This window comes from Rutilus rutilus, assembly GCF_951802725.1.
Source record: "Rutilus rutilus genome assembly, chromosome: 16".
Classification (NCBI taxonomy): Eukaryota; Metazoa; Chordata; class Actinopteri; order Cypriniformes; family Leuciscidae; genus Rutilus; species Rutilus rutilus.
This window is the reverse complement of record NC_140224.1, coordinates 11,204,102-11,227,338: the sequence shown is the minus strand read 5'-3', so window position 1 is coordinate 11,227,338 and position 23,237 is coordinate 11,204,102. Positions and strand designations below refer to the sequence as shown.

Genomic DNA, 23,237 nt, shown 5'->3' with positions numbered 1-23,237 from the left:
AGGTTCTCAGAAATAAACACATTTGAATCATTCCGTGTCAAAACCACACACATTTCAGAAACTTTCCCAGCTCAAATATTTGATATTTTTTTTATCATTATCTTTTTTTTTTTTGAAGAAGAAAAACAAACATAAATAAAGAAGAAAGACAAAATATTAAATGTGATGGATGTATATTTACTGAGTAAATTACTGTTTTGTAGAGGGGGGTCAGAATGACAATTTTCACCTGAGATTTGAAGTCAGATTACAGGGGTCAAAAATGACTTTAGAACAGCATCATTATTTTATGTTTTATATTACATATTTTGTAGGTCCATTACTGAAATGTGTTGACTTTAGTCATCTTTGTTGCATTATATGCCAACGGTGAAAGTTCAGAAATGGGAAAAGCACTTCTTGTGATTTTTTGCCCACAGTTCACATGCCTGTAACTCATATTAAATATATCTTAATATCCTTTTAGATTCTAATTCTTAACTTTTCTTTTGGTTTCTTAATTTTTTATTCAGCAGGAAACCCAGAGCAAAAAGAGTTTAATAACACATGTATTTCTTTCCCCCCATATTTGCGTGATGGTAAAAATAATAATTATTTGCAACTTTCTCTTTGGCCTTACAGGTTTTTTGCAATCAATTTTTTTCAAGTTTTTTATTTTATTTTACTCAGTACAATACATATGCTCAATCACTTAGCTGGCATTAAACAAATTAACGTTGTTTTCATACATGCAATTTAAAAATGTTGCTTTTAATCATTTATTTAGTTTTAATTGCAAGAAATCTTAAACAGATAAACAGATTTGGGGAAAGGGTTTATTTTGATTTGCTCCATTTGTTTTGGCTTATTAGTACAGCTGATACATCAGTGACATTTTATTCTCCTTGTGCTTGTCACACACACTGAGGAAAATTAATCACTCCATCATTACATGTTTGTCTTAGGTCATTGACATTGCCATTGACATTTTTTCCCTTCTGGCATTCAAAGCTGATTGTATCCTTATGAAATAATAATTTATTTTCCTGATCACCCCATTTCAGCCGTATACCTCTTTTATCCATTTCCTCCACCGTCACTGAACAGGGCTCTGAAACAAACCCAACTTCTCACTGTCAGTGTTACTTTATATATTCATTGAGTCATCAGAACCAGAACTACAACTTCAACTACAAGATTACATCAAACTTGCGAAAATAAATAAACAGTACAGTAAGAAAAGCTTAACATGTTTTTGAGATATAGATAATGATGTAGCATGTTCATACTTACTTAAACACCTAATTTTCCCTCTCCATTGGCCTTGTTCACAGGTCAGGTATTTGGAGTAGGGGTGATTCTGATCCAGTGTGTATGTATCAAAGCAGCTGTATTCAACTTTCTCCCCTGAATTGTATTTATTTTTTGTACTTTTTGCTGTATATGCAAAGTCCACTTTTGGTGGAGGCCCACACTTTTCTGAAGGCAAAGCAAAGTTATTATTTTATTTTTAGACTATTTTCAACAACAAGAAAATGTGGCATTAAAAAATCTCAATATCAGCCACATGGCTTTTTTTTTGGGCCTTAAACCATAGAACATGTTATTAATGTAATGCACATTATTAATATAAGAATTTGTATTCTAAAATGTTTTTAAAAATGACTTTCTGTATTGAAGAGATCTTGGTTGGATTCTTCTTTATAACATATTGTAACTAATAAATTATACTTTGTATGCTGTTGCTAGGTTATTCTGGGTTGTTGCTAGCCAGACACATTTAGGGAATGGGATGTGCCATTCTCCATTTGACAAGCACTAGCAGAAGAAAAAGTTCTCATATCTGTATCATACGTAACTAACATACCAGTGCATTGCAGTATGCCTGTCCATTCAGTCTGGGGATTACAGGTGATTTCTACAGGCTGCTCTGGTTCAAACCCAGGATGACACTTATATTGTATTCTTGAACTGATTTTGTATTTTGGTTTCTGTTCTCCCACAATCTTTGCATTTGCGATGTTTGGTGCTGCACACATTTTTTCTGTAAAAATAAAAAAATCCATCATACTGGTCAACCCATAGACACATGCTGGTCATCTGGAACTTCACATTTAATATCTGAAACAAGATTTGCATTATTTTTAGTAGCATGCAGTAAATTCAGATCGTAATCCAGAAGTGTCTTTCTATAATCTCACCCTGACAAACAGGCTCATTATCCCACTTCCCATTATCTTGGCATTTAAATGATTTGGTGATTTCTTTTGTAAAAAAAAAATCCAGTATTTTTCAGCGCAGGTGATCTCCACTCTTTCTCTAGCTCTGAAAATAGTTTTACCCTTTGGTGTGATCTTTTCTACTCCATACGTGGTTGACTTAAGCTCACAAGTTACTTCTGTACAAGACATAATTATGTAGAAATAAGGGTAAAAAGAGATCAAATATGTGTGAAACTGGATTTCCATGCTTTGTCTTTTGCAGGAAACAAATGATTCTGAGAAATAAAAAAGAAAAAAATCCTAAAAGAAAAAAAAAAAAGAAAAAAAAGCTTCCCACTAATAGAGTACAATTTGTTCTCCATAAATAAGTATTAGAGGCGCATTTTCTATTTTGAGAACATTTATATATATTTGCTAAACTATTATCTGAAAATTAAGCAAGTATTAAGTAGTTATTCGTAAGTAGTAAGTGGTTATTAGCTGATTTTGTAGTTACCAAATGATAATGCTAGCCGTGTCACAAAGCCAGACACATTTAGGGAATGGGATGTGCCATTCTCCATTTGACAAGCACTAGCAGAAGAAAAAGTTCTTATATCTGTATCATACGTAACTAACATACCAGTGCATTGCAGTATGCCTGTCCATTCAGTCTGGGGATTACAGGTGATTTCTACAGGCTGCTCTGGTTCAAACCCAGGATGACACTTATATTGTATTCTTGAACTGATTTTGTATTTTGGTCTCTGTTCTCCCACAATCTTTGCATTTGCGATGTTCGGTGCTGCACACATTTTTTCTGTAAAAAAAAAAAAAAAAAAAAAAACATCCATCATACTAATTTCAATTCATATTACATGCACAAATTGAAAGATTTAATGTCAGAACATACCAACACACAATGGTTTAGGTGTCCATCCGTCTCGTGTGCATGTGGCTTCTGCTGCCATTTGATCATAACCAAACATGCAAGAGTAATCTTGTTTTGCTCCAAATTTCATATCTCCACTGAAGTAACAGTACGGCCTGGACACATGCTGGTCATGTGGAACTTCACATCTAATATCTGAAACAAGATTTGCATTATTTTTAGTAGCATGCAGTAAATTCAGATCGTAATCCAGAAGTGCTTCTCTATAATTTTACCCTGAGAAACAGGCTCATTATCCCACTTCCCATCATCTTGGCATTTAAATGATTTGGTGATTTCTTTTGTAAATGAAATCCAGTATAAAAAAAAAAAAAAAAAAGACATTTAATTAAATAACAACAACAAAAAAATGACTTGCCTTGACATTGGGCACAATTCAAGGAAACCAACCAAAAGACGAAGCCGAAGAGTTTTACAGGAACTCTCATTTTGGCCTCAATTCACAAGTCCCTTTTTTGGTCTGTCTCTGATACTCTTGCCTGCTAGGGGATCAACAAGCTAAAACGTCAAATACAGTTTTTTTCTTATACCAGACCACTCTGTGCACAAGCAATATTTCATGTAAAAAAAAAAAAGGTTTCTTATCTGATGCAGAAATCTGTTTTTGTCATTTAGACACACCAAGACAAGTTACCTTAGAGAAGTCAAACTTATTGAGTCATATTTATGCAACATATAAACAGGAAGCAAAGGACAGGTTACAAAATAATTGCCATGTTCACCTCAGAACTCTGTAGCTTAATCCTGTTAATGTTTTTCACTGGCTCATGCTTGAATCAAATCATAAATGACATTATGTTGTGAATAAATCTGTCCCATAGAGCATTACAAATTAGTGAGATTGAAGAAGATTCACAACACTTTCAAACTTTCAAACATTGCAATAGTACAATCATTGCAAAATGTATCTGTAACTGCAATTGCAAAATGTGTCCAGAATTGAGCAATCAATTGAACAGTTGCAGAAGAAGAGTTTGACGCTTAAAGTATGCGTCTGACTCTGCTTAAATTGTTGTCCTCATCTCACACTAGAAAAAAAATAAATTGTTGGAAATGTAAAAGCTGGACATAATTTACTTGCTAGACTTTTGGTAAACACTGAGTTGTTAAACTCAAAGGTCTTTATTTGCAAATGGTTGTCATGTGATAACAGATTCTTGGCACATTCAATGAATATATTCAAAACAGGACCCGAAACTCTATTTGTGCTTCGGAAAATGCTGACTAAATATTATAAGAAATTGTTTTATTTTCTGAGGTTTGTGATTTTTACAACCCTGTTACTAGACTTTGAGACATGTCTACTAAAAACCCTGATTTGAATATAATGTTTCATAGCATAAATAAGCATAACAAAGTCAAAATTAAATCAACAAAATTCATAAGATAAAAAACAGCTTGGTTCGTATAGCCTGATAAACCTATTTTTATTCTTTAGGGAATATTATGATTATTTATTTCTTAAAATAACTTGATTAACAGAGTTGAAGGTTGAGCTTACTGAATGCAGTCAACACTATGATGTTCGTAAAGAAAATGGAGAAAATGGAATGTGATTATTTGTCTTGTTCCTGTTGTGCTGTAGAAAGGGTCAAAATAATGTCACAATCTTAACCAGTGGCGGTGTTTCACAAAAACCTAGAGTATGGCATTCCCTATGGGCATAGGCCTACACAGAACAACGACATTACCGAAGGATATACCTCACATTATACCAACCAAAATGCACGATGCACTATTAACTCTATTACACTATTAATTAAAACGCACAGTGAACTGCATTAAATATAAAAACACATGCCTTACCTTTTTTGTTGCAGTGCAATTTTTATTGCATAAGTGTAACGTTTTGCTGACAGCACTACAGTCCTATTTTTATTTTATTTTTGTTTTCTGCTTCCATTCGCCTGATTGCTATTATTTAATCTCTTCATTAAAAATACATCCAGGGAAGATTGAATAGGACTGTTTCTTTTCATTTTTACTCAGTATCCGACAGCTAATCAAAAAGAGGCGCGATTAAGTGATGCAATAAACTGCGGCTGCGCACATTCAATCCACTCAATTATTTTTATAATAATACTTTTGCAATAATGTATACATATGTGTTCCTTTAAAATCTGCCATTGTGTTTTCGACGTTGTTAAAATAATAATAAAAACACGTTTTTTTTTTTTTTCTGAAGTGGGATCCAATCAGAGAAGTCGGCGTTAAGATCATAAGCTCATCGTGAATGGTCACTTATGGCGTGTTTTGCCTTTGGATTTATTATCAAATTAATATTATAATTTTTTTTAAAGCAATTTTATTGCACTGAAGTATGAAGTAGCCTATAGCAAAAGTAGGAAAAGTCACAACGTCTCATGCCGTTTGGATGAAAGGAATTTGATTTTACAGTGGGAAACCGTGTTGAATTGCTACAGCATCATATTATGTAAACTGCATTTATGACAAACAAAGAACTACACAGATGCCTATATATCATAACGATCTATCAAAAAATGCACACACGTTGTCCTCTGCTTTTGTTCTGACGCTGATGCTGCGGAGATAATACTGGGAGGAGCCGGGTTCATATGACTTTTAATGACAAATGAGGCGATCACGAATTAGTGTACAGTTAATAGCAAATTTTTAGGGGGGCTGGGTGGAAATTTAGGATGGTTAAAGCCCTCCTAAAATCTTTAACGAGCATCATCATTAGCTGACTTCTGCCATATGCAAACGCCGCCCCTGATCTTAACCTCCCCTCAAAATAATGGGTAACTGCTATAGGCCTATCTACTTTGTAAAGACCACCCATTGGCCCAAAAGCGGGGCAAAGCTAATGTGTGTATGTCTTTTCAGCGCTCCAGTGAAGTTCACTTAATTTATTAGAATTTAGTTTCAATATTACTTTAGCTCATACGCTTAATCTGACTCCAATTTCAAATGATAATCAAATTTAGATTGTGTTTCTTATTAGAAAATAATCATAAATATTGATTATGAATTAATTTAGATCTTTGATTATTCTGGGTATCCCATATTTTCAATTATTCATTCATTAAGGACCCGGTATGGCTTTGAGACGTCACGTCGCGAATGTGCGCTCACGATCACAACCATAGCCAGTTCTGAAATAGTCAGAGGATGCAGTGCAAACTATTTTACCCTTAAGCGGCTGCCCATCCTTCCCAAAAGATGTCATTTTTGAAATAGTCGCAAGATGCAACATGCTAAGTCAGAAATCAGAAGGTCTATTTAATGAGGTGCCCCATGCTCCATTCATTAGTGCCTTCGGTTTGATCTACCCTGGAGTAGCGTTGCGGAAACACCAGACTACATTAATCTACTAGTAATAATGATTTCTGAAAAATGCACAATAAATCAAGATGTAACATTTATTTGTCAGGTAAAATGTATCATGCAAATTACACAAGTGATTAAAAGCCAATTCAGAAATAATAAATACATGACATCAATTACTCAAAGATGACTCTAAAATTAAGCAATGCATTCCTGACAGAGACAAACAGTGGTGTGTGAGTGTTTTCCAACGGAAAATACTGAAACAGCACTGTATGGGGGTTTACCCTGGTTACAGGTTCCCAAAGACTGCTCTGTCACCTACCCTTAAATACCCAGACCAGAACAAAAGGGTTATACCAATATTTAGAGTTGTTTTGCGTCAATTCATGTACCCCAGCACCTGGTTTCGGGGGAGAGGAGAGAATTATCAGATATCTTGAAGGATTCTCCTAAGTTCTCAATCTTTCTTATAGTAGGCTACCAAATGACTGCAATGAAATTAAGACCATTTTACCAATCGCACTGAGACATTTAAAATGATACCAAACATGAAAAGGAAAAACAATAGATTCACAAGATGTGTGATATAATCATTCTTAGTGAACTTTTGGTGACTTGACTCAGGGGGAGAGGAAGGGAGGAGGGAGAGGGGGATGCAGAGATAAGGAAGGAGAAAGGTTTGGACAAGATAATGTCCTGTGCTCTTTCTTTGCGATCTTCTGTCCAGGGTGCGTTTTATTGCTGTATTGCAGGGTGAGTTTTATCTCAGCTTTTGTCATAGCAGGAAAATCAGTTCCTACAACTTTAAGAATCCCTTGATCAACTGAATCCCTCCCTGTGTGAAGTTTAGATTTATGATTGTATTTATTATCTTAAAATATACACCATTCTTTTCTGGTGTATTGACTGCAACAAACAAAACGATTGTCAGCAATTTAATCAAAATACACCATTGCCCCAACCAAACCCTGAACCCTTGGGGGGTGCAAAAAAAAAAAAAGTTATGAATAGAAGTAAGCAGTAGTCATGAATTCTCACAATCAAGTAGTATTATGATTAATCTTGTGTAAAAAGATGATTGATGATTGATGGTTAACTCTTGACCTCTTGGCCCCCTTTTTTTTTTTGTGATTTTCTCACAGATACAACTTGAGGAATTACTGAACATTCCACATGTGTGAGATGACTTGTGACACTTCAGATTTTGAATTATTTTACATACCCCTGATAAATAAAAAAATATACTTTATGTTCAAGTCAAGTTTTTCCACAGACCATCGATGTATAATATTTGTTTTTATTAAGACTTTAAATAATTCATTGAATTTAATTTAAAACATCTTTTATTTTTAAAAGATCTTATTGAAACTTTTAACTTTAAATAACTTTTAAGATTATACTTTGAAATAAATTTAGCACTAGCAAAACATTCACGATGTCTCATCCTGAACACACCCCTCCCCTCTGACTCACAGACTGTCAAACGCTGGTGTGAGAGGCGCATCAGGAAACACTCAGGATCGTTTGTATTACAACTTTAAACTCATTGTATTTTGCAACCACATTCATACGTGGTATGTTGTTGTGTTAGGAGCTACTTCTTCAACTCTCTAACAATGTAAGGTGATTTTTTTTTTTTTTTTATCTAAAACTAAAATAATTGGTGCACTGTGTTTCAGTAAATTTAGAAAAGATGTTTATTTTTAAATCAAACAATATAATCATTTCATTTATATTCTTTTAAAGAACAGAATGTTTTTCAACTTTAGGTAGCGTGAAATCTTGTGAAATATACGTGTGTATGTGTGTGTGTGTGTGTGTGTGATTCATACTCATGATATGTTCTGTTAAATTTGAACTTCATTATTAGAAAACATCTTTTTCTCACTTCCACTGTCCCCAGCAATCCCCCTGTGCTCTGGAATGCGGAGTGTGGGAGGGGAGGGAGCTGATGCCTTCCTGTGGCACACAGACCCAACCTGATGTCAGAGCTCAAAAATAACCCTCATAACTTCCATTATAACATGTCAAAGTTCATTATACTCACGAAGTCATTGACATTCCAATTAGTCAATGGTCATAGGTCATTTTCAGATACCCAAGGTCAAAGGTGACACTAGCATGGAGGGATCAAGGTCATCACTAGGGCACGACTTGGGTGGGCCGTGGGGTGTGGCAAAAAAAGGTCAAGAGTTCACCATCAATCATAGGGTTGTAAATCATTTTGACACAAGGTGAATCATAATACTACTCATGCACTTTGTAATATTAAATGTATTAACCTAGTATTTAGAAATGAGATTTCTATTAGATAATGTACATTTTACATGATCCGTATTTTATGATTTTATTCAAGTGTGGGGTTGAATTCTTCTGGAAAGGAAAATAAGGGACAATCATTGTTCTTTATAGGACAATAAAATATTTGTTCTGTACCACACCTCAGTATCTAAAATGTGTCTAAAAAGTTCTCAGAAATAAACACTTTTGGATCATTCCGTGTCAAAACCACACAAATTTCAGAATCTTTCCCGGCTCAAATATTTGATTTTGTTTCAAAAAAAAAAATCTGAAGAAAACCAATCATAAATAAAGAAGAAAGGCAAAATATTAAATGTGATGGATGTATATTTACTGAGTAAATTACTGTTTTGTAGAGGGGGGTCAGAATGACAATTTTCACCTGAGATTTGGAGTCAGATTACAGGGGTCAAAAATGACTTTAGAACAGCATCATTATTTTATGTTTTATATTACATATTTTTGTAGGTCCATTACTGAAATTTGTTGACTTTAATATTCTTTGTTGCATTATATGCCAACGGTGAAAGTTCAGAAATGGGAAAAGCACTTCTTGTGATTTTTTTTGCCCAAAGTTTACATGCCTGTAACTCATATTAAATATATATCCTTTTAGATTCTAATTCTTAACTTTTCTTTTGGTTTCTTAATTTTTTATTTAGCAGGAAACCCAGAGCAAAAAGAGTTTAATAACACATGTATTTCTTTCCCCCCATATTTGCGTGATGGTAAAAATAATAATTATTTGCAACTTTCTCTTTGGTCTTACAGGCTTTTTGCAATCAATTTTTTTATTATACGTTTTTTTTTTTTTTTAGTTTTAATTGCAAGAAATCTTAAACAGATAAACAGATTTGGGAAAAGGGTTTATTTTGATTTGCTCCATTTGTTTTGGCTTATTAGTACAGCTGATACATCAGTGACATTTTATTCTCCTTGTGCTTGTCACACACACTGAGGCAAATTCATCACTCCATCATTACATGTTTGTCTTAGGTCATTGACTTTGCCATTGACATTTTTTCCCTTCTGGCATTCAAAGCCGATTGTATCCTTATGTGGTGAGACTTTATTTTCCTGATCACCCCATCTCAGCCGTATACCTCTTTTATCCATTTCCTCCACCGTCACTGAACAGGGCTCTGAAACAAACCAAACTTCTCACTGTCAGTGTTACTTTATATATTCATTGAGTCATCAGAACCAGAACTACAACTTCAACTACAAGATTACATCAAACTTGCGAAAATAAATAAACAGTACAGTAAGAAAAGCTTAACATGTTTTTGAGATAGATAATGATGTAGCATGTTCATACTTACTTAAACACCTAATTTTCCCTCTCCATTGGCCTTGTTCACAGGTCAGGTATTTGGAGTAGGGGTGATTCTGATCCAGTGTGTATTTATCAAAGCAGCTGTATTCAACTTTCTCCCCTGAATTGTATTCATTTTTTGTAATTTTTGCTGTATATGCAAAGTCCACTTTTGGTGGAGGCCCACACTTCTCTGAAGGCAAAGCAAAGTTATTATTTTATTTTTAGACTATTTTCAACAACAAGAAAATGTGGCATTAAAAAATCTCAATATCAGCCACATCAGGGTCGGCGCCAGGACATACGGAACGAGGGGGCCTCGTTGTGTCACTGGAGGGGCACACCTCTCCCACCCTCAATAATAATAATACACCCACTTTTAATTAAAACAACAACAACCTCTATAAATCCATGATTGCTTGAATGATCAAGCACGTTAGGTGTTTTAGACGAATACAGATTATGAATAAAGAGTAAAAGTTGACTGAAAAAAAAAAAAACTTAACGAGCTGCTAGTGACGTAATTTATTTAATCGCCTGTCGCAAGTGAAAATTAAAAATGCAAAGTTGCAAAGCTGATTTTATTCTAGTAAAACTAAATTAATTTACAAAAAATATATATATAGGCTATATATATTTTTTAAATAGGCCTATAGCCTATATCGTCGCTGTCGGGCGGAATCCTCGTATCTCTCAGGAAATAAAAAAAAAACGGCATATTTTTTTATATTGCTATCCTATACTGTTGTGTATCTAACACAACATTTCCCCAAAATCATGTTTAATCGATATGAGTGATGCATGCAATACCAAAATACTAGGCTGTCTAAAATAGGCGGAAATTAATCTGCATGCAAACAAAGTCAGCGGTCGCGTTGAGCCTTTTGACAAGAGAAAAGGCTTCAGTAGTTAACCAAAGCTAACGACTGTGGTTACATATACATCTTCCTAAACTCCATTTTAAAGGTTTAAGAGCTATAAGTGAAGCAGAACAAAAAACGATGAGCTGACTAACGTTAGGCTGTCTAATAGGCGGAAATTAGACCAGTAAGTTAGACCTACCTTTTTTCTCCCATAAATAAAAACCTTGCTACTTGGGGTATTTTACATGCACAGTGCCAACTTCGAGTCAGTAAAATAATAAAAACAATAATTTAATGCTGGTATCCAAAACATTTAATTCAATTCAAGTATTATATTAGATACATTTTAAAACTTCAATGCACACGTATAATAAGCCTAGTAATAATAAGCCTAGTAATAAGTAGACATTTAAAATACATCAATAACTGATATCATAGTTTAACACAGATAAAATCAGAGTTAAGGCTTGCTTTACGTGTTGCTCGACGAGGACTTCTTAATCGTTGTAACTTTTCAATCCTGAGGAGACAAAATGCCGCGAGCCTCCCGCCCGCCGCGGAGTGAGGAAGAGGTGGAGTTATGAGGATTCTCAGACAGTTAAGTGTCCAATGGAGTTAAGAGATTAGCTCTCAAGCTATTTTCAACACTTTAGATTGGTTAATAATTTGTAAAAATAACAGTACCACATGGGGACTGACCAATAGCATCGATTTGTGAAAAAATATGAAATTGACCAAATTTGGACATACAAGGTTTCCACCCGACAGGCGACAGCGACGATATGTAGTTAATTATATGTCAGGAATAAGAGGGCACAGTGGAACCGTCACCATGCCTGTTGCTGAGTCTCAACGGATGAAATCGCGCTCCGAGGCAGGGTGGTGTGCTGACCAGAGGTGAGGGGGCACAGTAACCTAGGTGGCCGGGCCAGGCCCCCTGGGGCCCCCTCGTGGCGCCGACCCTGAGCCACATGGCTTTTTTATGGCCTTAAACCATAGAACATGTTATTAATGTAATGCACATTATTAATATAAGAATTTGTATTCTAAAATGTTTTTAAAAATGACTTTCTGTATTGAAGAGATCTTGGTTGGATTCTTCTTTATAATATATTATAACTAATAAATTATACTTTGTATGCTGTTATTCTGGGTTGTTGCTAGCCAGACACATTTAGGGAATGGGATGTGCCATTCTCCATTTGACAAGCACTAGCAGAAGAAAAAGTTCTCATATCTGTATCATACGTAACTAACATACCAGTGCATTGCAGTATGCCTGTCCATTCAGTCTGGGGATTGCAGGTGATTTCTACAGGCTGCTCTGGTTCAAACCCAGGATGACACTTATATTGTATTCTTGAACTGATTTTGTATTTTGGTTTCTGTTCTCCCACAATCTTTGCATTTGCGATGTTTGGTGCTGCACACATTTTTTCTGTAAAAATAAAAAAATAAAAAAATCCATCATACTGGTCAACCCATAGACACATGCTGGTCATCTGGAACTTCACATTTAATATCTGAAACAAGATTTGCATTATTTTTAGTAGCATGCAGTAAATTCAGATCGTAATCCAGAAGTGTCTTTCTATAATCTCACCCTGACAAACAGGCTCATTACCCCACTTCCCATTATCTTGGCATTTAAATGATTTGGTGATTTCTTTTGTAAAAAAAAATCCAGTATTTTTCAGCGCAGGTGATCTCCACTCTTTCTCTAGCTCTGAAAATAGTTTTACCCTTTGGTGTGATCTTTTCTACTCCATACGTGGTTGACTTAAGCTCACAAGTTACTTCTGTACAAGACATAATTATGTAGAAATAAGGGTAAAAAGAGATCAAATATGTGTGAAACTGGATTTCCATGCTTTGTCTTTTGCAGGAAACAAATGATTCTGAGAATTAAAAATTAAAAAATCCTAAAATGAAAATAAAAAATAAAAAAAGCTTCCCACTAATAGAGTTATTCGTTATAGTTATAGTTATAGTTATTCGTAAGTAGTAAGTGGTTATTAGCTGATTTTGTACACTGAAAAAAATTATTCATTGACTAGTTGAATTTACTAAAAGAAATTATGTTAATTGGATCCACATAATTGATTTTAGCTACATTTAAACAAATGCATTACGTTGAACTAAGTTCAGCTTAATGCATTTGTTTAAATGTAGCTAAAATCAATTGCGTGGAACCACTTACGATACATTTTTTTAGTAAATTCAATGATTTCAGTAAATTCATTGAATTTTCTAAATGTTTTTATCGTAAGTGGTTCCACGCAATTGATTTTAGCTACATTTAAACAAATGCATCAAGTTGAACTTAGTTCAACGTAATGCATTTGTTTAAATGTAGCTAAAATAAATTATGTGGAACCACTTAACATAATTTTTTTTAGTAAATTCAACTAAGTCAATAAATCATTTTTTTCAGTGTAGTTACCAAATGATAATACTAGCCATGTCACAAAGCCAGACACATTTAGGGAATGGGATGTGCCATTCTCCATTTGACAAGCACTATCAGAAGAAAAAGTTCTCATATCTGTATCATACGTAACTAACATACCAGTGCATTGCAGTATGCCTGTCCATTCAGTCTGGGGATTACAGGTGATTTCTACAGGCTGCTCTGGTTCAAACCCAGGATGACACTTATATTGTATTCTTGAACTGATTTTGTATTTTGGTCTCTGTTCTCCCACAATCTTTGCATTTGCGATGTTTGGTGCTGCACACATTTTTTCTGTAAAAAATTAAATAAAATAAAAAATTTGAATTCATATTACATGCACAAATTGAAAGATTTAATGTCAGAACATACCAACACACAGTGGTTTTGGTGTCCATCCGTCTCGTGTGCATGTGGCTTCTGCTGCCATTTGATCATAACCAGATATGCAAGAGTAATATTGTTTTGCTCCAAATTTCATATCCCCACTGAAGTAATACGGCCTAGACACATGCTGGTCATCTGGAACTTCACATTTAATTTCTGAAACAAGATTTGCATTATTTTTAGTAGCATGCAGTAAATTCAGATCGTAATCCAGAAGTGTCTTTCTATAATCTTACCCTGACAAACAAGCTCATTATCCCACTTCCCATCATCTTGGCATTTAAATGATTTGGTGATTTCTTTTGTAAATGAAATCCAGTATTTTTCAGCGCAGGTGATCTCCACTCTTTCTCCAGCTCTGAAAATAGTTTTACCCTTTGGTGTGATCTTTTCTACTCCATATGTGGTGGACTTAAGCTCACAAGTTACTTCTGTACAAGACATAATTATGTAGAAATAAGGGTAAAAAGAGATCAAATATGTGTGAAACTGAATTTGCATTCTTTGTCTTTTGCAGGAAACAAATGATTCTGAGAAATAAAAAAAAAAAAAAAAAATCCTAAAAAGGAAAAATCATAATCCAGAAGTGTTTCTCTATAATCTTACCCTGACAAACAGGCTCATTATCCCACTTCCCATCATCTTGGCATTTAAATGATTTGGTGATTTCTTTTGTAAAAATAAACCAGTATTTTTCAGCACAGGTGATCTCCATTCTTTCTCCAGCTCTGAAAATAGTTTTACCCTTTGGTGTGATCTTTTTTACTCCATATGTGGTTGACTTAAGCTCACAAGTTACTTCTGTACAAGACATAATTATGTAGAAATAAGGTTACAAAGAGATCAAATATATGTGAAACTGGATTTGCATGCTTTGTCTTTTGCAGGAAACAAATGATTCTGAGAAATAAATAAATAAATAAAAAATCCTAAAATGGAAGAATCGTAATCCAGAAGTGTTTCTCTATAATCTTACCCTGACAAACAGGCTCATGTTCCCACTTCCCATCATCTTGGCATTTAAATGATTTGGTGATTTCTTTTGTAAGAAAAAACCAGTATTTTTCAGCGCAGGTGATCTCCACTTCTTCTCCAGCTCTGAAAATAGTTTTACCCTCTGGTGTGGTCTTTTTTACTCCATACGTGGTTGACTTAAGCTCACAAGTTACTTCTGCACAAGACATAATTATGTAGAAATAAGGGTAAAAAGAGATCAAATATATGTGAAACTGGATTTGCATGCTTTGTCTTTTGCAGGAAACAAATGATTCTGAGAAATAAAAAAGAAAAAAATCCTAAAAAAAAGAGCTTCCCACTAATAGAGTACAATTTGTTTTCCTTACATAAGTATTAGAGGCACATTTTCTATTTTGAGAACTTTTATATATATTTGCTAAACTATTATCTGAAAATTAAGCAAGTATTAAGTAGTTATTCGTAAGTAGTAAATGGTTATTAGCTGATTTTGTAGTTACCAAACAATAATGCTAGCCGTGTCACACACTTTGCATGTAAATGCTGTTGCCTCATGATTTTCCCCAATAAAAAAATAACAAGCAACATTTTTTCCTTTCAATTAAAACATAGAAATCAACATCAATTGACCCCTTTCTACAGCATGACAGGAATACAAGTACATAATCTCATTCCATTTTCTCAAGTTTTACAAATTGGTGTATTGGCTGCATTCATCAAGTTCCACCTTTTATTGTAAAAAAAAAAAACAACAAAAAAAAAACTTCAAACTAAGATCAGACAAATATTTTATTTAATGTATGGGAAAAACTAAATTTTCAATAATTAACCAGATTTAACGTTTAATTTGCAATTTTGTTTTTCAAATTTGCACTTTTTAATGGGTTAATCTATTTTTAGAATGTTTCATTGTATATTTTTTCAAATTACAACTACCAGGTTTTTCGCACAATGAAAGACATATGGATATAAGGATTTTAGTATTATTTCCCATATGATTCGTTTATTATGTAATAATAATGGTGCATTACCTTCACATTCTGGCTTCAGAGTCCAGCCAAATTTAGAGCATTTGGGAATTCCCTCTCTTGCCTTGAACCCTTTAGAACATCCGTATTTTAATCTGGCATCTTTCTGGTATTCTTGCATTCTCTCATCAACATAACCATCTTGTATAACAGGTGCTGTGCATGTTATCTCTGTGTGAAAAGCAAAGGAAAGAGGAATAGGTAAATTGGTGCATTGAATAAAGCACAGAAATCTGTGATCAGTGGGTGAAGATACGAACAAACAATAAATTAAACAATGGAATCAACCTTTGCACGTTGGAACCGAGTCACTCCATTCGCCCGTCTCTGTGCAGTGAATGCCACTACTTCCATATAGCTTTTTGTCAGTAGATACACACTCAAAGTTAATTAAATCACCATAACTTCCCTCGTCTGTGTTGCCTGATGCAGTCACACCTCCATCTGTGCGAATGGCTGGACATTTCACAGCTAGGTAATACAAAAATAAATATGAAAATAAATAAATCAACCAACAAATCAATCATTGAAATGATAATTCTGTTGAATAATGTAGCTTACGGGTCACTATCAGAAGTTTATGATGGAGAAAAATCAAAAGACACAAAAGAAAAATAGTGACTTTCAAGAAAGCGTACCCTCACATACAGGAAGAGTATTATCCCATCCTTCAGATCTGCAGGTACGCTGATTGATTCTGCTTGTCATTTCAAACCTGTGAACACAATGTTTTTACACATTTTACAAGTTCAAAGAGTGTTAAAAGGATAGAATGCATTTCATACATTAGAATAAAAAGCATAAAGCACAATTACCCTTTCTTGCAAGTATACAACACTGTTGCTCCAAAAACAAACTCCGACCCCTTTATAAGTTTAAAATCACCATTTGCTATGTCCCCTGGTTGACTACATTTTTTCTCTGCAGAAATCAACCAAGTTTTACTCTGCATGCATAATGACATTGATTTAATAACCAATAAAATTATGTGGTCATCATATTGTCCATTTTCTCACTTGCACATGGTCGCTCAACGATTGTATTCCATTTTCCTTTTTCACACTTTAATTTATACATGCCAGTATAACCTGTCATGCATTTCACTTTCACTGTTTCACCATCACCGTATGAAGCATTAGCAACTGGTTCATTGTTTTCATATGTAATGTCCTTTTGAAGACATTCTGAGAAGCACAAACAAACATTACACAAAGACATAACTGTCATGTACATTAAATGCTGAAATTCATGCACAACTAGTCAACACTCTCTAAAGTTACAGTTTGGCAAGTGCATATAATATGCCATTTATATTGAAGGCAAAAAAAAAAAAAAGACATTTAATTAAATAACAATAACAAATAAAAAAAATCACTTGCCTTGACATTGGGCACAATTCAAGGAAAACAACCAAAAGACGAAGCCGAAGAGTTTTACAGGAACTCTCATTTTGGGCTCAATTCACAAGTCCCTTTTTTGGTCTGTCTCTGATACTCTTGCCTGCTAGGGGATCAACAAGCTAAAACGTCAAAAAATAGTTTTTTCTTATACCAGACCACTCTGTGCACAAGCAATATTTCCTGTAAAAAAAAAGAAAAAAAAAAAAGTTTCTTATCTGATGCAGAAATATGTTTTTGTCATTTAGACACACCAAGACAAGTTACCTTAGAGAAGTCAAACTTATTGAGTCATATTTATGCAACATATAAACAGGAAGCAAAGGACAGGTTACAAAATAATTGCCATGTTCACCTCAGAACTCTGTAGCTTAATCCTGTTAATGTTTTTCACTGGCTCATGCTTGAATCAAATCATAAATGACATTATGTTGTGAATAAATCTGTCCCATAGAGCATTACAAATTAGTGAGATTGAAGAAGATTCACAACACTTTCAAACTTTCAAACATTGCAATAGTACAATCATTGCAAAATGTATCTGTAACTGCAATTGCAAAATGTGTCCCTCAGAATTGAGCAATCAACTGAACAGAGAGAGAGAGAGAGAGAGAGAGAGAGAGAGAGAGATATGTTTGACGTTTGAATCTCTTTATTTAAAAAAATAAAAAAAATCAAGACACTTTTTCAAAATAAATTAATAAAATTACATGCATATATTGCTTCACAACATTTTTTACAAATTCAGAAATAGGTTTTCCTCATGATCTATAGTACACAACACTTCACTTAAACCCCATGTTTCCTTAAACCGAACCAGATTTTTTTTTGTCAATTTAAAATAAACAAACTCTGCTCTGATCCTTGAAGTCACAAAACCTCTTAACATTGTCTCTGGATCTGCTAAAGCTTCTTCTTTTATCAGTTTTTTTTCTTGTTACCCAGATTGCCATTTTGGTTTCCGCTATTAAAAAATGTATTATGCCTATTCTTCTCTTTTCAGAAGCCTTATAATTCAGTCCATAAATAAAACCAGTGTCATTAACCTCTTCGCCTAGTTTTTCAATCCAGTTTTCTAATGTCTGAAAAACACCTCTCAATCTAGAACAATATAAGAACAGATGATCAATTGATTCCTCTAAATCACAAAAGGGACATTTTTTTTCTACAGTGGGATCAATATGTGCCACGTGTCTGTCCGTAGCTACTGCCCAATGTATAACTCTCCATTGTAGATCTGCAGTTCGTTTTTCAATGGGAGATTTATACAATGACCTCCAGCATCTTCTAGGAGAAGAGTTTGGCCCTAGCACATCTGTCCACTTTGTTTCTCTACTGTCCTTCAGAACTGATTGGTTAGCGACTTTTACACAAGTCAAATACAAACTTTTCTTTGAAGCCTCTTTAAAACCATGTATCTCTGGAGTCTTAAAAGTGAGGATTGATTCTTCTTGTGGTTCTTCTTCCACAAAAGCTGAAACAATAAGATCAGGAAAATTCTCCTCTTCCTCCTCTTCATTCAAATTCTCTTCTCTTGACTTCTGATGATAAGCAAAAGGAAAAGATGATACAATCTCATCCATTACATGTTTCATGAATCTGACGGACTTGATTCCTGTCAGATTACTAATTTCCGCTGGACTTTATACTTGGCTATAATAAGTTATCTTTAAATGAAAATAAAACTAAATTTATGATATTTTCTGGTAATAGGACTCATAGCAATGCTAAATTACACCTAAAGGGAGTTGAAATTGAAAGAGTCTATGAAATAAAAATTTTAGGTGTGATTTTGGATAATAAATTTAGTTGGAAACCACATATTGAATACATTAGAAGTAAGGTAGCAAAATCAGTAGGAATATTGTATAAAACAAAAGATCTAATAAATAAAATAGGTTTGAGAATTATATATTCCTCCTTAGTAATGCCTTATTTGTCATATTGTTCAGAAATATGGGGTAATGCAAATAAAACTAATATAGCTGTATTAATTAAGTTACAAAAAAGAGCTATTAGAATTATTAATAAAGTAGGATATCGTGAACCAACTAACAAACTATTTGTTCAAAGTAATACCTTAAAATTTACAGATATCGTATATATAAAAATATTGGAAATAATGTATAGAGCACTTAATAAAAGTCTTCCATCAGGTATCCAGAAATTATTTAAGTTAAAAGAGGGTAGATATAACTTAAGAGGCCTGTTTATGTTTGAATGTGGAAAAGAAAGAATTAATGTAAAATCTAGATGTGTATCAGTTATGGGTGTGAAATTATGGAATTTACTAGAAGATGATTTGAAACTATGTACTTCTCTGTTTAGCTTTAAAAAAAAATGTATAAAGAAAATTGTTAATGATTATTCAGTTAGTATGTAAATTTTGTTAATATTATGTAGGGGGAAGGGAAGGAGGAAAGAAAAGAAAAAAGAAAAAAGAATGTATGTGCAGTATTGTATAATTATGTATGCTGTCTTTTTATTTTTATTTTTTTTATTCATAATGCTGATTCTTCAGGTATGTGGTTAAATAGGGTAGGCAAATATAAGCCTTGGCTTCAGCCTACTCCTTTTTTTTTTTTGGTTGAAAAATAAAAATAAAGAATAAAAAAATAAAGAATAAGAAACTTCTGTGCTGCTTGCAGCCTTAAGGTTTTAATTCTGCTTTTAATGTCTATTAATCCTTGTCCACCTTCATTTACTGGTAAGAAAAGAATAGCAGCTTTAGTCCAATGTTGTCCAGTCCAAAAAAAATCCACTAATCTTTTTTTGCAATTCATGAATGATGTCATCTGGCGGGTCCAAGACGTTCATTTTATGCCACAGTGCCGAAGCTGCTAGATTGTTTGTCACCCAAACTCTTCCCCTATAGGATAGCTGTGGTAGCACCCATGACCACTTAGACAACCGGCTACACATCTTCTCCACCAAATCCTTGAATATGGATTTTTGAAAATGACCTTTCATGTAGTGTGTAACATAGCTCTAAGTGAATGAAAACATCCTGCAAAGTTTTAAATCTGAAAGTGCACCGTATATAAAGTTATTGTCTTTCAAAAGTAAGAGTCGGCTCGGAGTCAATTAAATTAATCGTTTTTCAAACGAGTCATAAGCCGTTTCGTTGTGACGTCAAGACGAAACATTAGCATATTGCAGACACCAGGGAAAACTTGAACGCCCTCAAACCTGCAGCTGATTCCTGTGGATACTGGATAGCATCATGTCCAGAAGACACTGTGCTCTACAATGTGAAGGTAAAGCCAGTTTCTTTTCACTGGCCAAGGACGAGCATGTGAAGAATCAGTGGTTAAAATTCATCTTTACCATGATATCACAGCAGTATAATTTTAAGGACTAGAAATAAATAATTTTAGGACTTTTGCTGTGTTCTGCTTTATTTCACTGACAGACGACTGCTTCTCAAATCTCGGAGTTCAATCCAGGATTCGCAAACCGCTTGCTCTTGAAAGATGGTGTTCAAAATACTTCGTTTTGAGTTTTATATTGTGTAGGTCTCCTGCTTCTGGCTAACTCACGTTATCACTGTCTTACTGAAATACTTCTGCTGATTAGTTGTGGGCCACGATTACCTAAAACTGTGTATATTAATGCAGTTTGTCTGTCGTTCTCACTACTTTGAGTGAAGATTAAACATGAGGCAAGATTTGTTTTACACTCTCAGAAAAAAAGGTACAGAAGCTGTCACTGTGGCGGTACCATTTGAAAAGGTACACCTTTGTACCTAAAGAGTGCATTTTAGTCCCTCAAAGGTACATATTGGTACCAAAAGTGTACATATTAGAACCTAAATGGTACATATTAGAACCCTTTTGAAAGGTACTGGCCCAGTGACAGCTTTTGTACCTTTTTTTCTGAGAGTGTACCCACGTTTATGTTACATCAGTCATTCATGCTAGAGCTCGGCTAATGTATGCACTGTTATTGATACAGTTTCCACATGTTCACCGCAATAAATTAGAAAAATACTCTGTAAATAAATAAGTAGGCCTATAAGTAAAATAATCAGTTTGTTGATGGACATGCACTTGTTAATGCTAATGGTTCAATCACATTCTTGATTCTACTACTAGAGTTGGCTGTATACTGGTGACAGAATTTTTTTATTCGAGTCTTGCCTACATCCCACCACTGTGTCAAGTTTTCAAACGAACTTTTTTCCTTTTTCCAATCTTCCCAAAAGAAAATAAGATTTTCACAAAAAGCAGCATCCTGCAGCAATTTTGCATTAAAATGCCAGTATTTACAGATTTTCTAGGTCCATTTGACATGCTCATTGTCATAATAATTAAATGATGATCAGAAAAACCCACAGGACAAATGCAACATTCAATTACTCTACTATTAACATATTTTGACACATACATCTATCTAGTCGGGCAGCACTAACTCGATTATTAAAAGCCTTAATCCATGTATACTGTCCAGCATTAGGGTGTTTAATTCTCCACATATCCAAGAGCTGGAATTCTTTAATGAGTTTTGACAATGCACTTGAGGACTGTATGTGTGTATATGAGGTTCCTCAGTATTACAGTCTATAGTAAAATTAATAGTGCAGTTCCAATCTCCAGCAATAACAACACATCCTTCACTAGAACACTTTTTAAGACTCTCACTAAGTATATTTAAAAAATGTAGTCGTTCCTGTCCCACTGTTGGTGCATAAATATTTATTTCTTGAACTTGAGCTTTAACCACCAACAATTGACCCTTCTCTGGTTCCTCTGGATCCACCCTAACTTCAAACATTGCAATAGTACATTGCAAAATGTATCTGTAACTGCAATTGCAAAATGTGTCCATCAGAATTGAGCAATCAATTGAACAGAGAGAGAGAGAGAGAGAGAGAGAGAGAGAGAGAGAGAGAGAGAGAGAGAGAGAGAGAGAGAGAGAGAGAGAGAGAGAGAGAAAGAGAGAGAGAGAGAGAGAGAGAGAGAGAGAGAGAGAGAGAGAGAGAGAGAGAGTGAGAGAGTTTGACTGCTTAAATTGTTGTCTCTTAGAGGGTCCTCCTTATCTCACACTGGAAACAAAATTGTTGGAAATGTAAAAGCTGGACATAATTTACTTGCTAGACTTTTGGTAAACACTGAGTTGTTAAACTCAAAGGCCTTTATTTGCAAATGGTTGTCATGTGATAACATTTTCTTGGCACATTCAATGATTATATTCAAAACAGGACCCGAAACTCTTAAAAACATGTATTAAATTTTGTTTGTGCTTAACCTTCAGAAAATGCTGACTAAATATTATAAGAAGTTGTTTTATTTTCTGAGGTTTGTGATTTTTGCAACCCTGTAATCAGACTTTGAGACATGTCTGAATACTAAAAACCCTGATTTGAATATAATGTTTCATAGCATAAATAAGCATAACAAAGTCAAAATTAAATCAACAAAATTCATAAGATAAAAAAAGCTTGGTTTGTATAGCCTGATAAACTTATTTTTATTTTTTAGGGAATATTATGATTATTTATTTCTTAAAATAACTTGAGTAACAGAGTTGAAGGTTGAGTTTACTGAATGCAGTCAACACTATTATGTTCGGAGAAAATGGAATGTGATTATTTGTCTTGTTTCTGCCGTGCTGTAGAAAGGGTCAAAATAATGTCACAATTGTAACCCCCCAATTTTAACTGCTAAATATCTAATATAAGAATCCCTTGATCAACTGAATCCCTGTGTGAAGTTTAGATTTATGATTGTATGTATTATCTTAAAATATACACCATGCTTTTCTGGTGTATTGATTGCAACACACAAAACGATTGTCAGCAATTTACACCATTGCCCCAACCAAACCCTGAACCCTTGGTTAATATGCAAATAATAATAATAATTATGAATAGAAGTAAGCAGTAGTCATGAATTCTCTGTGTTTTTCGACACTGTCAAATGCACTTTGTAATGTCAAATGTATTAACCTAGTATTTAGAAATTAGATTAATTTAGATAATGTACATTTTACATGATCTGTATTATATGATTCAAGCGTCCCAGCGCTTATGTTTCAACTGTAAAACAATAGTAATATATTTAGGGGTGCACATAACTTTTTTGGTCTGGTTCTCAA

The 23,237-nt window shown here is 34.1% G+C and overlaps 1 protein-coding gene across 15 annotated transcripts; it reads right to left on the bottom strand.

Annotated features, from left to right (window-relative positions):
• Nucleotides 1-795: 795 nt before the first annotated feature.
• Nucleotides 796-17,391, bottom strand: LOC311305986 (complement factor H-like). Of its 15 annotated transcripts, none has more exons than XR_014630110.1 (17): nt 17,124-17,303; nt 16,761-16,928; nt 16,560-16,665; nt 16,383-16,459; nt 16,033-16,215; nt 15,748-15,915; nt 14,718-14,912; nt 14,348-14,542; nt 13,978-14,172; nt 13,727-13,897; nt 13,472-13,648; nt 12,593-12,701; nt 3,348-3,433; nt 2,181-2,377; nt 1,847-2,023; nt 1,273-1,458; nt 796-1,090 (listed from the first exon to the last, which is right to left on the bottom strand). XR_014630110.1 is itself a non-coding variant. In XM_084434061.1 (16 exons), the coding sequence occupies exons 1-16, from the start codon at nt 17,191-17,193 to the stop codon at nt 894-896; spliced, it is 2,619 nt and encodes an 872-aa protein (XP_084290187.1). In that variant the 5' UTR covers nt 17,194-17,300; the 3' UTR covers nt 796-893. The 15 variants fall into 15 exon arrangements, 12 of the variants coding, with proteins under 12 accessions (XP_084290187.1, XP_084290195.1, XP_084290193.1 ...); XR_014630111.1 differs by lacking the exons at nt 3,348-3,433; nt 12,593-12,701 and adding exons at nt 2,824-3,000; nt 12,164-12,340 and having other exon boundaries at nt 17,124-17,302; XM_084434061.1 differs by lacking the exons at nt 2,181-2,377; nt 3,348-3,433; nt 12,593-12,701 and adding exons at nt 2,824-3,000; nt 12,164-12,340 and having other exon boundaries at nt 17,124-17,300.
• Nucleotides 17,392-23,237: the final 5,846 nt, after the last annotated feature.